Here is a 14580-nt window from a genome sequence, read left to right as displayed (position 1 = left end):
GTTAGCACGCATCCCTCCTCGGCCACCTCCCCGCTGTGGGCCCAACCCCTCCGGTCCTCAGTCTCTTCATCTGTAAAATGGACCGAACGGCGTTAACTTCTAGCTGCCAGACATTTACTAAGCACCTGCCACGTGTCAGGCCGAGGGATACAGGTATAAACTCCACAGACCACAGTCCCCCCCCCCCCCCCCCCCCGCCTTTGCAAATGTATGTTCTAGGACTGAAGGCAACGACCCACTCTCAGCCCTTGGAGCCGTGAGCGCGCCGTTCACTCGCTCAGGCTGGCCCCCGCGTGCTTACTCGGCGGGCTGACCTTGCGCTTCCGGCACACCAGGCTGGCGGCCGTGATGAGCTGGATGGCGTAGCGCAGCGACGTCTCCAGCCCGATGCGGGTCAGCACCGTGTAGGCGTCCTCACTCATCTCTACGTCTTCCTCCTCGCACCTGCCGGCAGGCGGGGCGGGAGCGGGGATGAGCCGGGACTGCCCCCCACCCCCCCACCCTGGGCGCTGCTGGGCGTCCTGGGGTCGCGTGGAATCCAGGTCCTTGGCCTCCAGACCCTCCCCGTCCGGGGTCCTACCCCCCAGTGTCAGCCACTGGCTCGTGCCCTCCCTTCTCTACTGTGGTCCCCCCGCCCCCAGATCAGAGGCCACTGCTTGGATGCCCAGCCCAGCCTGGCCGCTTGCAGGCCCAGAGGCCTCCCCTCCTCAGACCTCGCTGCCCCCACTTGCCAGACAGGGTGGACGCCGGCCCTGCCGCCCAGGCCCGAGGCCTGGTCCCGCCCCAGGACGCCAGGCGGTCCCGTGCATACCGGATCCGGAGGATCTGTTTCGTGTCCTTCTCACTGTAGGGCGAGGTGGAGACGATGAGCAGTCGGTCCAGGAGGTCGATGGGGATGCCGTGGGGGCTCTGGTAGCTGGTACCCCGGATCCTGGGGAGGAGGGGGAAGGGAGGGCTGTCAGGACGATGCGCCCAGAACCCAGCGCTCTGTGCCCTCTACTTGGAATACCCCACCCCCTCCCCTCCACCGCAGCCCACTCACTGGGCAAATACCACTTAACCTTCAGCTCACGGCTGCACCACCCACCAGGCAGCCGTCCCTCGACTGCGTCACCGCCCCTGTAGAGCTGGGGTGGCTTTAGCTACGTGTCTATGTCCAGGATTACTGGATCAAGGTCCTACTCCCCTGCGGGATGCCCAGCTCCATAGGGGGAGGGCCTGCACCGGTCCTGTTCCCTGCTGTACCTGGCCCAGCACAAGCCCGGCACGTGGCAGGTGCCAGGGAACTGAGTGGGGCCTCGTTATTCGTGACAGTTACGTTCTGAATAGTGGGGCAAATGCTCATTAGCAAACGATGAACCCCTGCTTCTAGGGGAAATCCAGTCAGGTTCTTGTGGGCCTATGTGGTCACGATAACTTTTGTCGACCAACATATAACCTGGTTCTATGTGTTCCCGCATTTTTTTTAATGTTTATTTATTTTTATTTTATTTTTTTTCTTTTTTTGTTTTTTTTTCTTTTTTTTTTTTTTTTAAATTTTTTTTTTAATTTTTTTTTTTTCCAACGTTTTTTATTTATTTTTGGGACAGAGAGAGACAGAGCATGAACGGGGGAGGGGCAGAGAGAGAGGGAGACACAGAGTCGGAAACAGGCTCCAGGCTCCGAGCCATCAGCCCGGAGCCTGACGCGGGGCTCGAACTCACGGACCGCGAGATCGTGACCTGGCTGAAGTCGGACGCCTAACCGACTGCGCCACCCAGGCGCCCCATGTTTATTTATTTTTAAAAGACAAGAGACAGAGCACAAGGCGGGAGGGACAGAGAGAGGAGACACAGCATCCGAGGCAGGCTCCAGGGTCTGAGCTGTCAGCACAGAGCCCGACGCGGGGCTCGAACCCACAAACTGTGCCATCATGACCTGAGCCGGAGTCAGATGCTTAATCAACTGAGCCACCCAGGCACCGCCGAATTCCTGTTTAAAGACATCTTATTTGGGGAACCTGCGTGGCTCAGTCGGTTAAGCATCCAACGCTTGACTTCCTCTTGGGTCACGATCTCATGGTTCATGAGTTCAAGCCCGGCGTCTGGCTCCGTGCTGACGGTGAAAACCCTGCTTGGGATTCTCTCTCTCTCCCTCTCTCTGTCTCTCTCTGCCTCTCTCTGCCCCTGCCCTGCTCACTCTCGCTCTCTAAAATAAATAAACTTAAACAAACACGCCATCACCAACAAAGAGCATAAAGTGTGACAACGTGGCAATAAACAGATCACAAAAAGAACATGCGTTTGCAGCATGCGAGCTGAGACTAGAAGGCAGAATGTCACCTTGTCGGACCTGAGTCTGGGACGTCCACATCAGGGGACTCAAATTTTTTGCCACTCTGCGCACATCTGCACAGGAGCACAACAGTGCCACGACTCCTGACTCGGGAGTTACAAGTAAATTTCAGGGAGAGTACGCAGACTCCCAAATAGGTCACGTGCAAATAACGAGGAGCAAGTGGGTTTGCTGCCTGTCTCAGAAGGCGTCCCGTGAAGACAAGGCAGACAAGAGAGCACCAGGGCCAGGGGTAGTGGCAACACCCGAGGGCAGACGTTCCAAGCTTTGCCAGAACCTAGGGCACTTCGTGTGTCCAGAATTTTTCCGTGGCGTCCTCAGGGCCCAAAGAAATATTAAGTGCTATTACGCACTTTGGTCTAAGTGACCTAACTGGAGTGATTTATGCAGTGTCCAACACGGGTCACCGTGCTTCCCTCAAAAACTTAAAACATCCCGCAGCACTTGTGCCTTTTCTGCAGCGCCCCAGGGATGCCCCGGCACACAGCTTGGGAACCGTAGCCGCAAAGGGTACAGAAACAGAAAGACAGAAAGAACAGGGTCCCTCGACTTCCTCGTGGAACGGAGTTGACTGCCTACCTTGTTTAAGGTCCCGGCAGGGAGCTCAACAAACAGGTCCTGCTTGCCCTGTGGCTACACCCACCGCCCGGGGCACCCCGTTTCCCCGGGGGCCGTTGAGGGGGCTCACCGGGTGATGCCTCGGTTGGTGGCCATGATGAGGACCGGCGCCATGTCACTTTCCAGGGCCCGATTGAGGAAGGAGAAGCTCTCAATGTCCAGCATGTGCACCTCGTCGATGAACAGCACCTGGGAGCCACTGAGGGTCAAACCCACCCCCCAGGCCTCTCTGCTCCCGCCTCCCCCCTCCGCGAGCCACCTGCCCTCCCCCAGTACTCACTCCAGGGATGATCTCCGCCTTGCCCTCCTCACGCCACTCAGCCACCTTGGCGTTGATCTGCTCTCGGACTTCTGACTTGATCTCCCCGGTGTCGCCTGTGGGAAGCGGGAGTGTCAGGGGACAGGGATCCAGGGCCGGAGGGTGGCCAAAGATAAAGACGGGACGCCAGGGACGGAGGGAAGAGAGACCAAGACCGGAGTGGCAAAGCGACAGAAGGGCCGGGAAACGTCCCAGAGAGGAGGAGAACCAGAGACAGAGACCCCAGGGAGAAGTGATGGCAGGACACACGCCCATTGGGCAACCCTAAGGGGCCCCACCTGAGAAGAGAGCCAGGAAGCCCTGGGTGCGGGAGTTGATGACGTCGATCTCATGCAGGGACACCGTGTGCACCACCTCCTTGCGTTTCTGGAGCTCCCCGTCTGGACACTGCACAAACTTGGTCTGTGGGGCCGGGAGGGGTGGGAGAGACAAGAGCAGAGAAGAGCATGAAAGGGGGGCCCGAAGGGGCTGTCTGGGGGTGGGGGGCGGGGAGACCGGATCCCTGAAATGGAGCGGAGGATCCAGAAACCCCAGGTCCAAGAGGCAGTCGCAGAGCACTGAAGGACCGGGGGTTCCTGGAGGACCTCGGCCTTCACGAGCAAACTGCTACGTTGAAGGGCCCTGCCTGTCCCAGAGGGTGCAGGGAAGAACCAGGAGTGCCGGGGACATGTGGTTCTGGGCCATAGGGGTGAGGGAGGAGATGCGAACACCCCAGAGCCTGGAGCGAGGGGATCCCCAGAGCCCTGGCCCACCTGGGAACCCATGGCGTCATAGTCGCGAGCGCGTGTGAAGGAGCGGCCCAGCTTGGAGATCTTGCCCGTGGCCTTGTCGATGGTGATCACGTCCCTGCGGGGGGAGGAAGAGCAGGAGTGAGGACAGGAAAGGGCCCAAGCTCCCCTACCCCGGCCACCCAGCGTAGCCCCCGCTGCTCACCCAGCCTGGACCTTGTCCTTGGTCAGGGACTCGATCATCTTGGTGCCCAGGTCATATATGGTCTCCATCTCCGTGGTCTTAAGGGTCAGCTTCCCTACCTTAGAGCCCTGAGAGGGGGGACATGCCAGGCAAGGAGTTTCAGAGGGGGCCCAATGTCTCCCCAACACAGCCTCAAAATGGGCACGACACAGGGATGCTTCTGGGGGTGGTGGATATAGTCACGGTCATGACCGTGGTGATGGCCTCGTGGGCACACACGTATGCCAAAACTTAACACCCTGCAAACTTTATTATTATTTTTTATTTGCTTTTCACATTTATGTATTTTTGAGAGACAGAGACAGAGCGTGAGCAGGGGAGGGGCAGAGAGAGAGGGAGACACAGAATCCAAAGCAGGTTCCAGGCTCCCAGCTGTCAGCACAGAGGCCGATGCGGGGCTCGAACTCATCGACCGTGAGATCATGACCTGAGCCGAAGTCGGACGCGTAACCAACTGAGCCACCCAGGCGCCCCGTCCTAACACCCTGCAAACTTTCGATGTGTGCAGCTTTTGTAGGTCAAGTGCACCTCAGTAAACCGATGACTAAAATCCCAGGAAGCAAACACCCAACAACCTACTTAAAAGATCAAATCCATAAAACCAACACGGACTAGGGGTCCCACGACATGGGGGTCACACTCTCCCATTCTTTGTTTCGTATCCAAATAACAGGTGTTTTTTTTTTGTTTTTATTGATCACAAACCCAGACAACAGAGCTAAGCTAAACACAGCTAAGGAAACAAAAACGCCACACTCCCTCCCCACAAGATAACACAGTCAACGTCTTTAAGGCTCTTCCAGCAGATCCACCTGTCTCTTCTTTCCAGTTTGTTCTTTCTGCAGGGACAGGTGGCAGGATAAAAGAGTTGGGATTAAGGAGGGAGATAAAGGTGATTTCGGTTTTATGCCTTTCTTTTTATTTTTAAAGATTTATTTATTGGGGCGCCTCAGTGGTTCAGTCGGTTGAGCATCTGACTTTGGCTCAGGTCATGATCTCACGGTTCGTGAGTTCAAGCCCCGTGTCAGGCTCTGTGCTGACAGCTTGGAGCCTGGAGCCTGCTTCGGATTCTGTGTCTCCCTCTCGTTCTGTTCCTCCCCTGCTCGCACCCTGTCTCTCTCTCTCTCTCAAAAAAAAAATAAAGATTGGGGCGCCTGGGTGGCGCAGTCGGTTAAGCGTCCGACTTCAGCCAGGTCACGATCTCGCGGTCTGTGAGTTCGAGCCCCGCGTCAGGCTCTGGGCTGATGGCTCGGAGCCTGGAGCCTGTTTCAGATTCTGTGTCTCCCTCTCTCTCTGCCCCTCCCCCGTTCATGCTCTGTCTCTCTCTGTCCCAAAAATAAATAAAAAACGTTGAAAAAAAAAATTAAAAAAAAAAAAAAATAAATAAAGATTAAAAAAAAAATTAAGAAGTGCAAGTCAATGTAATTATACATCTTAAATCTATTTCCGCTGAAAACGATGAGCAAAGAAAAGAGACGGTGTCCACAGTACGAGACACAGAGACAGAAGGTGACTCTGTGTGAGGTCAACAGGCTTGAGGCATGTCTAAGTGTCCTGTCGTTTAGCATGTTTCTAGAAACTGTCACTTAAGCGTGTAAAAGAGAACGACAAACCAGAGAAAACGACAAACTCAAAAACACTGTGCCATGTGAAAGAAGCCAGCCACGAAAAGTCACTTATGCTGCAGGACTCCACTTATAAAAAAAAAATTTCACTTTTGGTAAAAAGAGAGAGAGAGAGAGAGAGAGAGAGTGGGGGAGGGACAGAGAAAATCCCAAGCAGGTCCTGTGCCGTCAGCACAGAGCCCGATGTGGGGCTTTGACCCCACAAACCTTGAGATCGTCTCCTGAGCCGAAATCACGAGTCCGATGCTTCACCAACTGAGCCACCCAGGAGCCCCTTCATGGTGGTTTTAAGGGTATTTGCGACACTTTTACGACAAAAGTGTTAAAATTCTTAGCTTCATAAAAAGGGAGCGACTAAGGGTGACGGGGCGCCCGGGGGGCTCAGTTGGCTAAGCGTCCGACTTCGACTCACGTCATGATCTCTTGGTTGGTGGGTTCGAGCCCCCGCGTCAGGCTCTGTGCGGTCAGCTCAGAACCCGCTTCGGATCCTCTGTCGTTCTCTCTGGCTCCCCCTCCGCCACTTGCACACACACACTTGTGTGTTCTCTCTCTCTCTCTTTCTCTCAAAAAAAAAAAAAAAAAAATTAAGAAAAAAAAAGGCAGCGAATCACAACTACCAATCACAGCTACGTAAGCTGGATAGGAAAACTTTTTGCTCTAAGCTGTACAGATGCCGCAGAACAGGTCCTTAGGTTGAACCATTAAGGATTCATGGTGAGAAACTTCCAGAGATTCTCTGTCATGACACCACTTGGTTTAACTGCTCACGGTGTCGCTGACAGATGGGATAAACCGTCCACTCAACTGACCCCCTACCGTAGGCACGCAGAGGGGTCCAACCCGCAGCTCAAGAACGTTCCATGGATGCTGACCTCAGCCAGGACCGGCCGCCACCCGACCCTTCAGCAGACTCACCGTCCCTGTCGCGGGCCGATCGATCTGGATCTCCACCACCTCGCCTTCGATGATCTCGGTCTCCTCCCTGCGCAGAGAAAGGGCGTGATCAAGAGAGCCCAACGCTCGGGCCCTCAGGAATCGCTAACTCCCATGAGCCCTTGGGCACAGGACAAGCCGAAGAAGGCAGGGGTCATCCGAGGCCGCCGGGAGCTGGCTTCTTCCCCTGCACCAGGTCCCGGGCTTACTTGATGCGAACCCCGATAGACCGCCGGAAGGCCTGCGTCAGCGCCTCTGTCTTGCTCATCTCCAGGGAGAAGATCTCGCTGCCCGCGATGGCTGTGAACGGGGTGTCAGGGCCCAGGGCCTGTGCCATGCCTGGGGAAGAGGTGGCCTGGTTAGGTGGGGGCAGCCTGGCACCAGGTCCCCCAAACCTACTCGGGGTCAACCCAGCTCTTCTCGCTCCTTGGGAAGGAGCGTAGTTGAGGTGGGCTCGGCGCTGGGGGTGGTCAGGGAGACGCAGAGGAAGGCAGTGACGGCTTAGAGCCGTCGCGCTGCCCAGGGGGCCAACCTCCTGACCCTATAATCTGGCCAAGCCCCTCTCCCAATCTCCAGGATCTGTTTAGCCTCCAGGCTCAGGGGTAATGAGCAAGAGTAGAGGCCAAAAGAGGGCTGAAAGGGTAGTTAAGGGTGGGGGCTCGAGCCAGACCCAGGTTCGAGTCCTGGCTCCACCACGAGGCACGGGAACCACCACGAAGACGGGTCTCCTCTCCGGCTGGAGGACAGTGGGGCTGTTCTTACAGCCACTCCAAGCACCGAGCCACGTCTCACAGACAGGAAGTCACTGAACCTTTCTGACCAATGGGAGGCGGGAACCCTTCTTGGTCCCTTTCTCGTGTGCCGCGCTCGGTGCCTGGACAGCCTGTTCCCTATTGTCTGTCCCAGGGACTCCGCGGCATCCTGCAAGTCTTAGCTGTGCTCCTGATTCATCTGGGAAGTCTCCCCTGCTCCCTCCTTAGGGCCAGGAGTCTCTTCTGTCCATCACAGCACACTGTGTCCCCAGAATGGAAACTCCCGAAAAGTCAAGGCTTTGGTCTTACTCATCTAAGTTCCTCGGTGTCTGGCCCAGGGCCTGGGCCCCCATTTTATTAAGGAAGCAATGGCCCACATTCAAACACAAGAAATGTTTTAATGTCTCAGCGTGTTGCAGTTGAGACGTGTTGTGAACAGACGATTAAGCTCTAGTCAATAAGACAGAAGCAAAAGTGTGTGGGAGCCCAAAGGCAGCCGCTTAAAGGGAGTGACGTTTAAAGGGAGGGAAGTACACCCTCACTGCAGGTCCCCTTTCTCCTACATGGGAGCATGGGCGCGAAGGCTGGAGCTTAGGCAACCCTCTTGGAATATGAGGTGACCCTGACATGGCAGCGAGTGCCTAAATGGCCTACAGTCAGACTCTTCTATGTGAGAGAACGAACCAGAGAGTTTAAGACCCCGCCATTTTGGGTTGTTGGTTAAATGTGGTTGAACCCAAGCTTGATTTACACAGGAAGGATTATCTTCCTGTGTAAGAGACCAGGAAAGCTCCTGCCCTGAGAGGCCTCTCACCCATGGCGATGGCTGTCTTTCCCGTGCCCGGCTGGCCAGCGATGAGGACCGCCCGCCCGGCGATCTTCCCTTCCCGGATCATCTCCAGCACAACCCCAGCTGCCCGCCGGGCTGCGAGCTGCCCCACCATGCCCTGGGAAGCCTGCAGGGGGGGAGGCGAGAATACACCAGGTTACCTCCTATTGGGCTGCCACCCCATTTCCAGCCCCTCCTGCCTAGTGACATGAAAGGGCACGGTGTTAGCTAGGACTTGGGGAAAAGGGAAGAAAGCCTTTTCCACCCCAATATCTTCAGACAATTCAGACGCTAGGGGCACCTGCGTGGCTCCGTCGGTTAAGCGTCTGACTCTTGGTTTCGGCTCAGGTTATGATCTCACGGTTCTTGAGTTCAAGCCCTGTGCCCGGCTCTGTGTTGACAGCATGGAGCCTGCTTGGGATTCCCTGTCTCCCACTGTCTCTGCCCTCTGCCCCTCCCCCCACAAATAAATAAACAGTAAGATAAAAAAAAATAAAGAAATTTAAAAAAATCTCTATGTGTGGCTGAATTTTATCAGCAAGTAGCCAAAGTTCCGGGAGCTCCTAAGTCACCCCAGGGCCTAGGTGGCCCTCCCCACCTGAGGCCTCCACGGATCAGCTTTCCCATCCCACTGCCCCCAACCCTACCTGCCGTGGCTCCAAGGCGTCGTCCAGCCCCAGCCCCCGGATGTGGGAGTGCGCGCCTGCGTTGGGGGAAAGAACCAGAAGGCACGGTTACCAGCCGGCTCGTGGTGACGTGTGGCCTGAGGAAAAGGGCTCCTTCCCTCAGCCCTGGTTTCCTCCTTGGTCAAATGGGGGGCCCGAGTCTCTCCCTCACTGGGGAGGATGGCTGGTGGTGGTCACAATTATTTTGTGTTTATAGCCTAATGGCCTCACAGCGTTCTTATTTCGTTCCATGTAACCCTGAGAAACAGTGAGTCCCAGCGATTATCACCCCGGAGTGCTTCTGGGGTTCAGTCACCGCCTCAGGCCCTCAACATGAACTTGAGGGAACCCAGAGACATTACACTCCTTGCCCGAGATCACACAGCCAGTAAGAGGTAAAGACGTGGGATTTCAATGGTGCACACCAGACCCGGGCTGGGAAACTACAGCCTGGAGGCCAGTCACTTGTTTTTGTAAATACAGTTTCACTGGGGGCGCCTGGGTGGCTCAGTCGGTTGAGCGTCTGACTTCAGCTCAGGTCATGATCTCACTGTCCGTGAGTTCGAGCCCCACATCGGGCTCTGTGCTGACCGCTCAGAGCCTAGAGCCTGTTTCGGATTCTGTGTCTCCCTCTCTCTCTGCCCCTCCCCCCGCCAAAATAAATACACGTTAAAAGAATGAGTACAGCCTCCTCCGTGCAGGTAAAGCACTTTTTGGAGGCTGCACCCCACGGGCCCCACTGCACCCCAGCTTCGTGCTCCTGCCTTCACAGCTTCTTCGGTGCGTGAGCCAGGACCAGTGGCTTGGCTGTTCTGAGTCTCGGTTTCCTCAGCTAAAAATGGGATAAGGGTCGCCATACACCCTCTCCGGGGATAGCGAGAGAATTCGGCAGGAACTCACGCATTCGCTGGTTAGCTGTGGAGCGCCCACTCTGCTGAGGCCCCTGCTGGGGACACAGCCAGAAACGAGCCAGAGCTGGTCCCTGCCCTCACGGAACTAATGGCACAGCGTGGGAGGGGTGCACGGGCCGACCCCAGCAAGCGCTCAGCCAGCATCCGCTTTTACGATTTCCTAGCAAAACGTTGGTACGCCCAGGAGCCTGACCGGGCTAGCTGGCAGCTGGTAACCAAGCTGGCAGAAGGGCAGCGTGGGCTCGGGGCCCAGCATGGGCCCCCACGTGCCTTGCTGAGCCCGCTCTGCAACTCGGGATTCTCTGCATCATCAGACAGGGGGACAGGGTGGTAGGCAGGCCACCTCCCTCTCAGGGTTCCTGGGCAGGGCTCTGTTGAAGGCAGGCAGGGTCTAGGTCCCTGTCCGTGACCCACGCTCACTCACCGATACGTTCAATCCTCGTCACGTCTCGGATCTCTGGGACCTTGGTTGTGGCTGTCTGGGAGCGGAGGAAGACACATCAGACGCGCGCTCGCGGTCCCCGTTTTCAGCAGCTCCTCTGTCCCTCCCGCCCACGGCCTGGGAGGAAGTCCTTTTCGTGCCTCTTCCCCGTGGGCAGGCCAAGAGCCCACACACCTGTCACTCTCATCCTTCTCGTTGGCCACCAACTAAATGCTGGTTGACTGACCACAGTACACCGAGTTCCAGAAAGACAAGGACCGTGTCTGTCTCGTTGACACCTCTGTCCCCGGGGGCTCAGCCCGTTGTTGGGTGCCCAGGAATTATGTGGTTAAGAAAGAAGCCCCCCTCCCTCTCCCGCAACCCTGGTAACGGACACGAACGCAGAATAGCAAGCTGGACGTGGCCTGGCCCCCGACTGCCCAGCCCCCTGTGCCACGCTGCCTGGATCTCTGTCACTAGGCCTTTGCACGTGCACATCCCAGAGTCCTTTGCCCGGGCCCGACTAGTTCTGGGGTCTCCAGATGTCCGGACAGAACAAAAGGTCTCCTCTGGGAGCCTGCTATCTCCCTGTGCGATCTCACACATAGGAGGGAGACTGTCAGATCAATGTTCTCGGCTCCAATAGACGGGACTCCCATGAAGGGTACAGCCCACATCTTGCTTGTTCACTTGGGGTGCAGTGTTTGTGGGGTGGGTGAATGATGTGCTGTACGGAAATGCTGAGCTCGTTCAACAAGCAAGTACCAAGTCCTCCGGGATCGCCAGCTCTCCGAAAAGAGGAGCCGGCCACCATCTCCTGTCCTATAGCGGAGGGAGAGGAGTAGATACCTCCCCGGGACAATTCGAGAACGCCCAGAAGATTCACACAAGTGCCCACGGCAGCCTTATCCCCAAGAGCCACATACGCTTTTGTAAAGCTTATTTATTTACTTGGGAAAACCCAAAATGTCCGTCAACAGATGCCTGGATAAACAAAACGTGGTACGTCCACGCTTGGAATAGCATTCAGCCATAAAAAGAAAGTTCTGGGCTGCCTGGGTGGATCGGTCAGTGGAGCGTCTGACTCTTGATGTTGGCCTAGGTCACGATCTCACGGTTCGTGATTTCAAGCCCCACGTCGGGCTCTGTGCTGGCAGCATGGAGCCTGCTTGGGACTCTCTCTCTCTTTCTCTCTCTCTCTGTATCTCTCCCCTGCTCTTTCTCTCTCTCTCTCTCTCTCAAAATGAACAAATAATCTTAAAAAAAAAAAAATGAAAACATCATGCTAAGTGAAAGAAGCTAGACACAAAAGGTCACAGACGGTCCAGGATGAGCAAACCCACAGAGGCAGGAAGCACATTAGTGGTGGCCTAGAGGCCTAGAGCCAGAGGGTACGGGAGGGCTGGGGGATCGTGGCCAAGAGGTACAGGGTTTCCTTCTGGGGAGGATGAAAAATGTCCTGAAACTGACGGAGGTGACGATTGCACAACTGTGAACACACCAGAGACACCGACCTATACGTTTAAAATGGGCAACTTGTACAGCAGGGGGATGATATTGCAATAAGGCTGTTAAAAAAAAAATCTGGGCGGTGGGTCTTAGGCCGTATCATTTGCCGACACTGGAGTGTCTCACAACTTCTTTCCTTTTTTTTTTTTTTTTTAAACTTTATTTATTTAAGTAATCTCTACACTCAACGTGGGGCTCGAACTCAAGACCCCGAGATCAAGCGTTGCCGCTCTGTTGACTGCGCCAGGCACACGCCCCTCACAATTTCTAATAAGGAAAGGAAGGCCTAGGAAGCCAACCTGTTGATCCAGGGCCTTGGTCACCTGCCTCGAACACCTCTTGCCTCCTACAGGTCTCTCTTCTTCCAATAGGAGAGGAGACTGAGGCATCCAACCTAGTGGAGCCTTCAGTCTCCGGAACCGAGTTTAGACCCCCACACATCTCCACACAGCCCATCAGACCCCTCTTGAGGCAATAAATGGACGTGGATCCAGAAATCCCAACCCCCCTCTCTCTTTTTTTTTTTTTTTTTAGCATTTCTTCTTCTTATTATTATTAATGCTTATTTATTTTTGATAGAAACAGAGCACAAGCCAGGGAGGGGCAGAGAAGAGGGAGACACAGAATCCGAAGCAGGCTCCAGGCTCCGAGCTGTCAGCACAGAGCCCGAGGCGGGGTTCGAACTCACAAGCTGTGAGATCGTGACCTGAATTGAAGTCAGACGCTTAACCGACTGAGCCACCCAGGCGCCCCCAGAAATCCCAACCCTTAATGATCCCAACACAAATACACTTGCGTCCTACAAGGCCTTCCGTTTCACGAGAAGCCTCTCCTACGCTGTGCTGTCCACTGACCCCATGGAAGTAGAGATCATTTAAAAAGCTTTAAGTTTATTCATTTCGAGAGAAACAGAGAGAGTGAGTGGGGGAGGGGCAGAGAAAGAGGGAAGATCCCAAGCAGGCTCCACACTGTCAGCACCATCAGCAGAGAGCCCAATGCAGGGCTTGAACTCAAACTCACCAATCGTGAGATCATGACCTGAGCAGAGACCAAGAGTCTGACGCTTAACGGACTGAGCCACCCGGCGCCCTAAGCAGAGGTCATTTTAAAACTCAGCACCCACCATCCCTTTCAAACTTCCAACGGTTCATCCATGTTCCTGGGAACTGGGTCTCAGGAGTGTGGCCATTATCTTTCCTCTTCTTCCCTACCCACCCCCTTTTGCCATGGCAGCAGCCACAGACTCAAGCCCTGCCCCATCCCTCCGGGTCGCTATGGGAACCCAAGTAGCTGGAAACCCAGTTCAACCCCCAAGCTAAGGCCACATCCCTTCTTCTTCCAGATGTTTCTCGGGCGAGTACTTGGTGCCTGGGCCAGTGCCGCTGGCCTCCCCTTTACAGAGCTCACATGCACTCATTCATTCAAACATTCAAGTGATAACTTACTGAGCATCCACACGGAGTATGAGGTGCTGCAACAGGAAAATGGCCAAAACAATTCCATGACGAGATCCCACACCTCTGGAACCCCATCCCCACGGATACCCTCCAGGTTCTCAACACTCTTGTGGCTCAAGGCTAAGCAACTTCACGCTCTCAAGCACACAGGACAGGTCCCCACCTGGGCTTTCTCCTATAGTCAGGTGCCATTTATACAACCCTCATTAGACTTCAGGGCAAAAGACTGGAGAACTGGCTGCTGATTGCACTCAGAAGATGGGAAGCTGGAGTTCCCATAACACGATGCAGTCAGATCTGATCACTGAGCCCTTGAATATCCACTTGAATCCAGGATAATAGGAGTCCAGTCCCCAGCCCCTCCTCCCTCAGCCTCAGGAGTCCGGGCCCCCAGCACCTTTTCCCCTCAGATCCAGGGGTCCGGGCACCCAACACCCTCCTCCCTTAGATCCAGGAGTCCAGTCTCCAGCCCCCTCCTCCCTTAGACTCAGAAGTCCGGGCCCCCAGCACCTTCCTCACTCAGATCTAGGGGTCCGGACCCCCAGGCCCCTCCTCCCTTAGACCCAAGGATCCAGGTCCTCAGTCCCCTTCCCGCTCCGACTCGGGAGTGCGGATTTTCCCCTCCGCTCTCCGCACGCCGCACTTACCACGGTTGCCATGATGCTCACCAACCGCCAATATCCTAGCGGAAACGGAAACGCGCTAGAAACGCGGCGTTCTGGTCCCTCTAGACGGCTAGGTCCTCCAAAGATCTCGGCGTTCCTTCATAAATATGCAAACTCTCCTTGTGTGGGCGTGGCGTCACTTTTCAGGACCCGCTCTTCCGCCGAGGCCGAGCTGGTGAAGGGTGCCCGGAACTCCTGGGTCGGTTCCCAACGCCTCCTGACCCCTCCCTTTACCCAGGCCTCCTTGCCGAGGTTGATTGCAAAATTCTTAAGACTTCTTTGGGCAACCACACGTCCCCCACGCTCCCTTTCCTCCTTATTCCACCCTCTCCTCTCTCTGCTAACGCTGGAGCCTCAAGTTTAGGATTGACAGAGCTGAGGGCCAATCCGCTAGCGCAGCGACAAGCCGCGCCCCCTGAGGCTCTCATTGACCGCTGGGGGGGGCGGAGCAGAGCAAACCGTACCTTGTCCACCAATGAGGAGACGCGGGCGCTCCCTCCCCCGGGCACGGACCAATGGCTCTGGCCGGGGGGCGGGCCCCGCCGCCTGGCGGCCGCAAGATTTCACTGC

The 14580-nt window shown here is 55.8% G+C and overlaps 2 protein-coding genes across 3 annotated transcripts in view; one reads left to right on the top strand and one right to left on the bottom strand.

The window, feature by feature from the left end:
• Window positions 1–14580, top strand: part of CYTH2 (cytohesin 2) — a 69273-nt gene that overhangs the window by 7944 nt on the left and 46749 nt on the right. The gene's annotated exons all lie outside the window — the stretch shown is intronic.
• RUVBL2 (RuvB like AAA ATPase 2) lies at window positions 67–14364 on the bottom strand. The gene is given in 15 exon segments (XM_081791430.1): window positions 67–70; window positions 315–364; window positions 366–444; window positions 812–931; window positions 3023–3141; window positions 3233–3327; window positions 3550–3673; window positions 4024–4117; window positions 4205–4311; window positions 6784–6850; window positions 7011–7140; window positions 8368–8509; window positions 9030–9085; window positions 10383–10437; window positions 13993–14364. Coding segments are annotated over 15 exon segments (1254 nt in total). The 5' UTR covers window positions 14005–14364.

This window comes from Panthera onca, chromosome E2 (genome assembly GCF_046562875.1).
Source record: "Panthera onca isolate mPanOnc1 chromosome E2, mPanOnc1 haplotype 2, whole genome shotgun sequence".
NCBI lineage: Eukaryota > Metazoa > Chordata > Mammalia > Carnivora > Felidae > Panthera > Panthera onca.
Note: the sequence above shows the minus strand (reverse complement) of the source record. Positions and strands in the feature narration are given on the sequence as shown.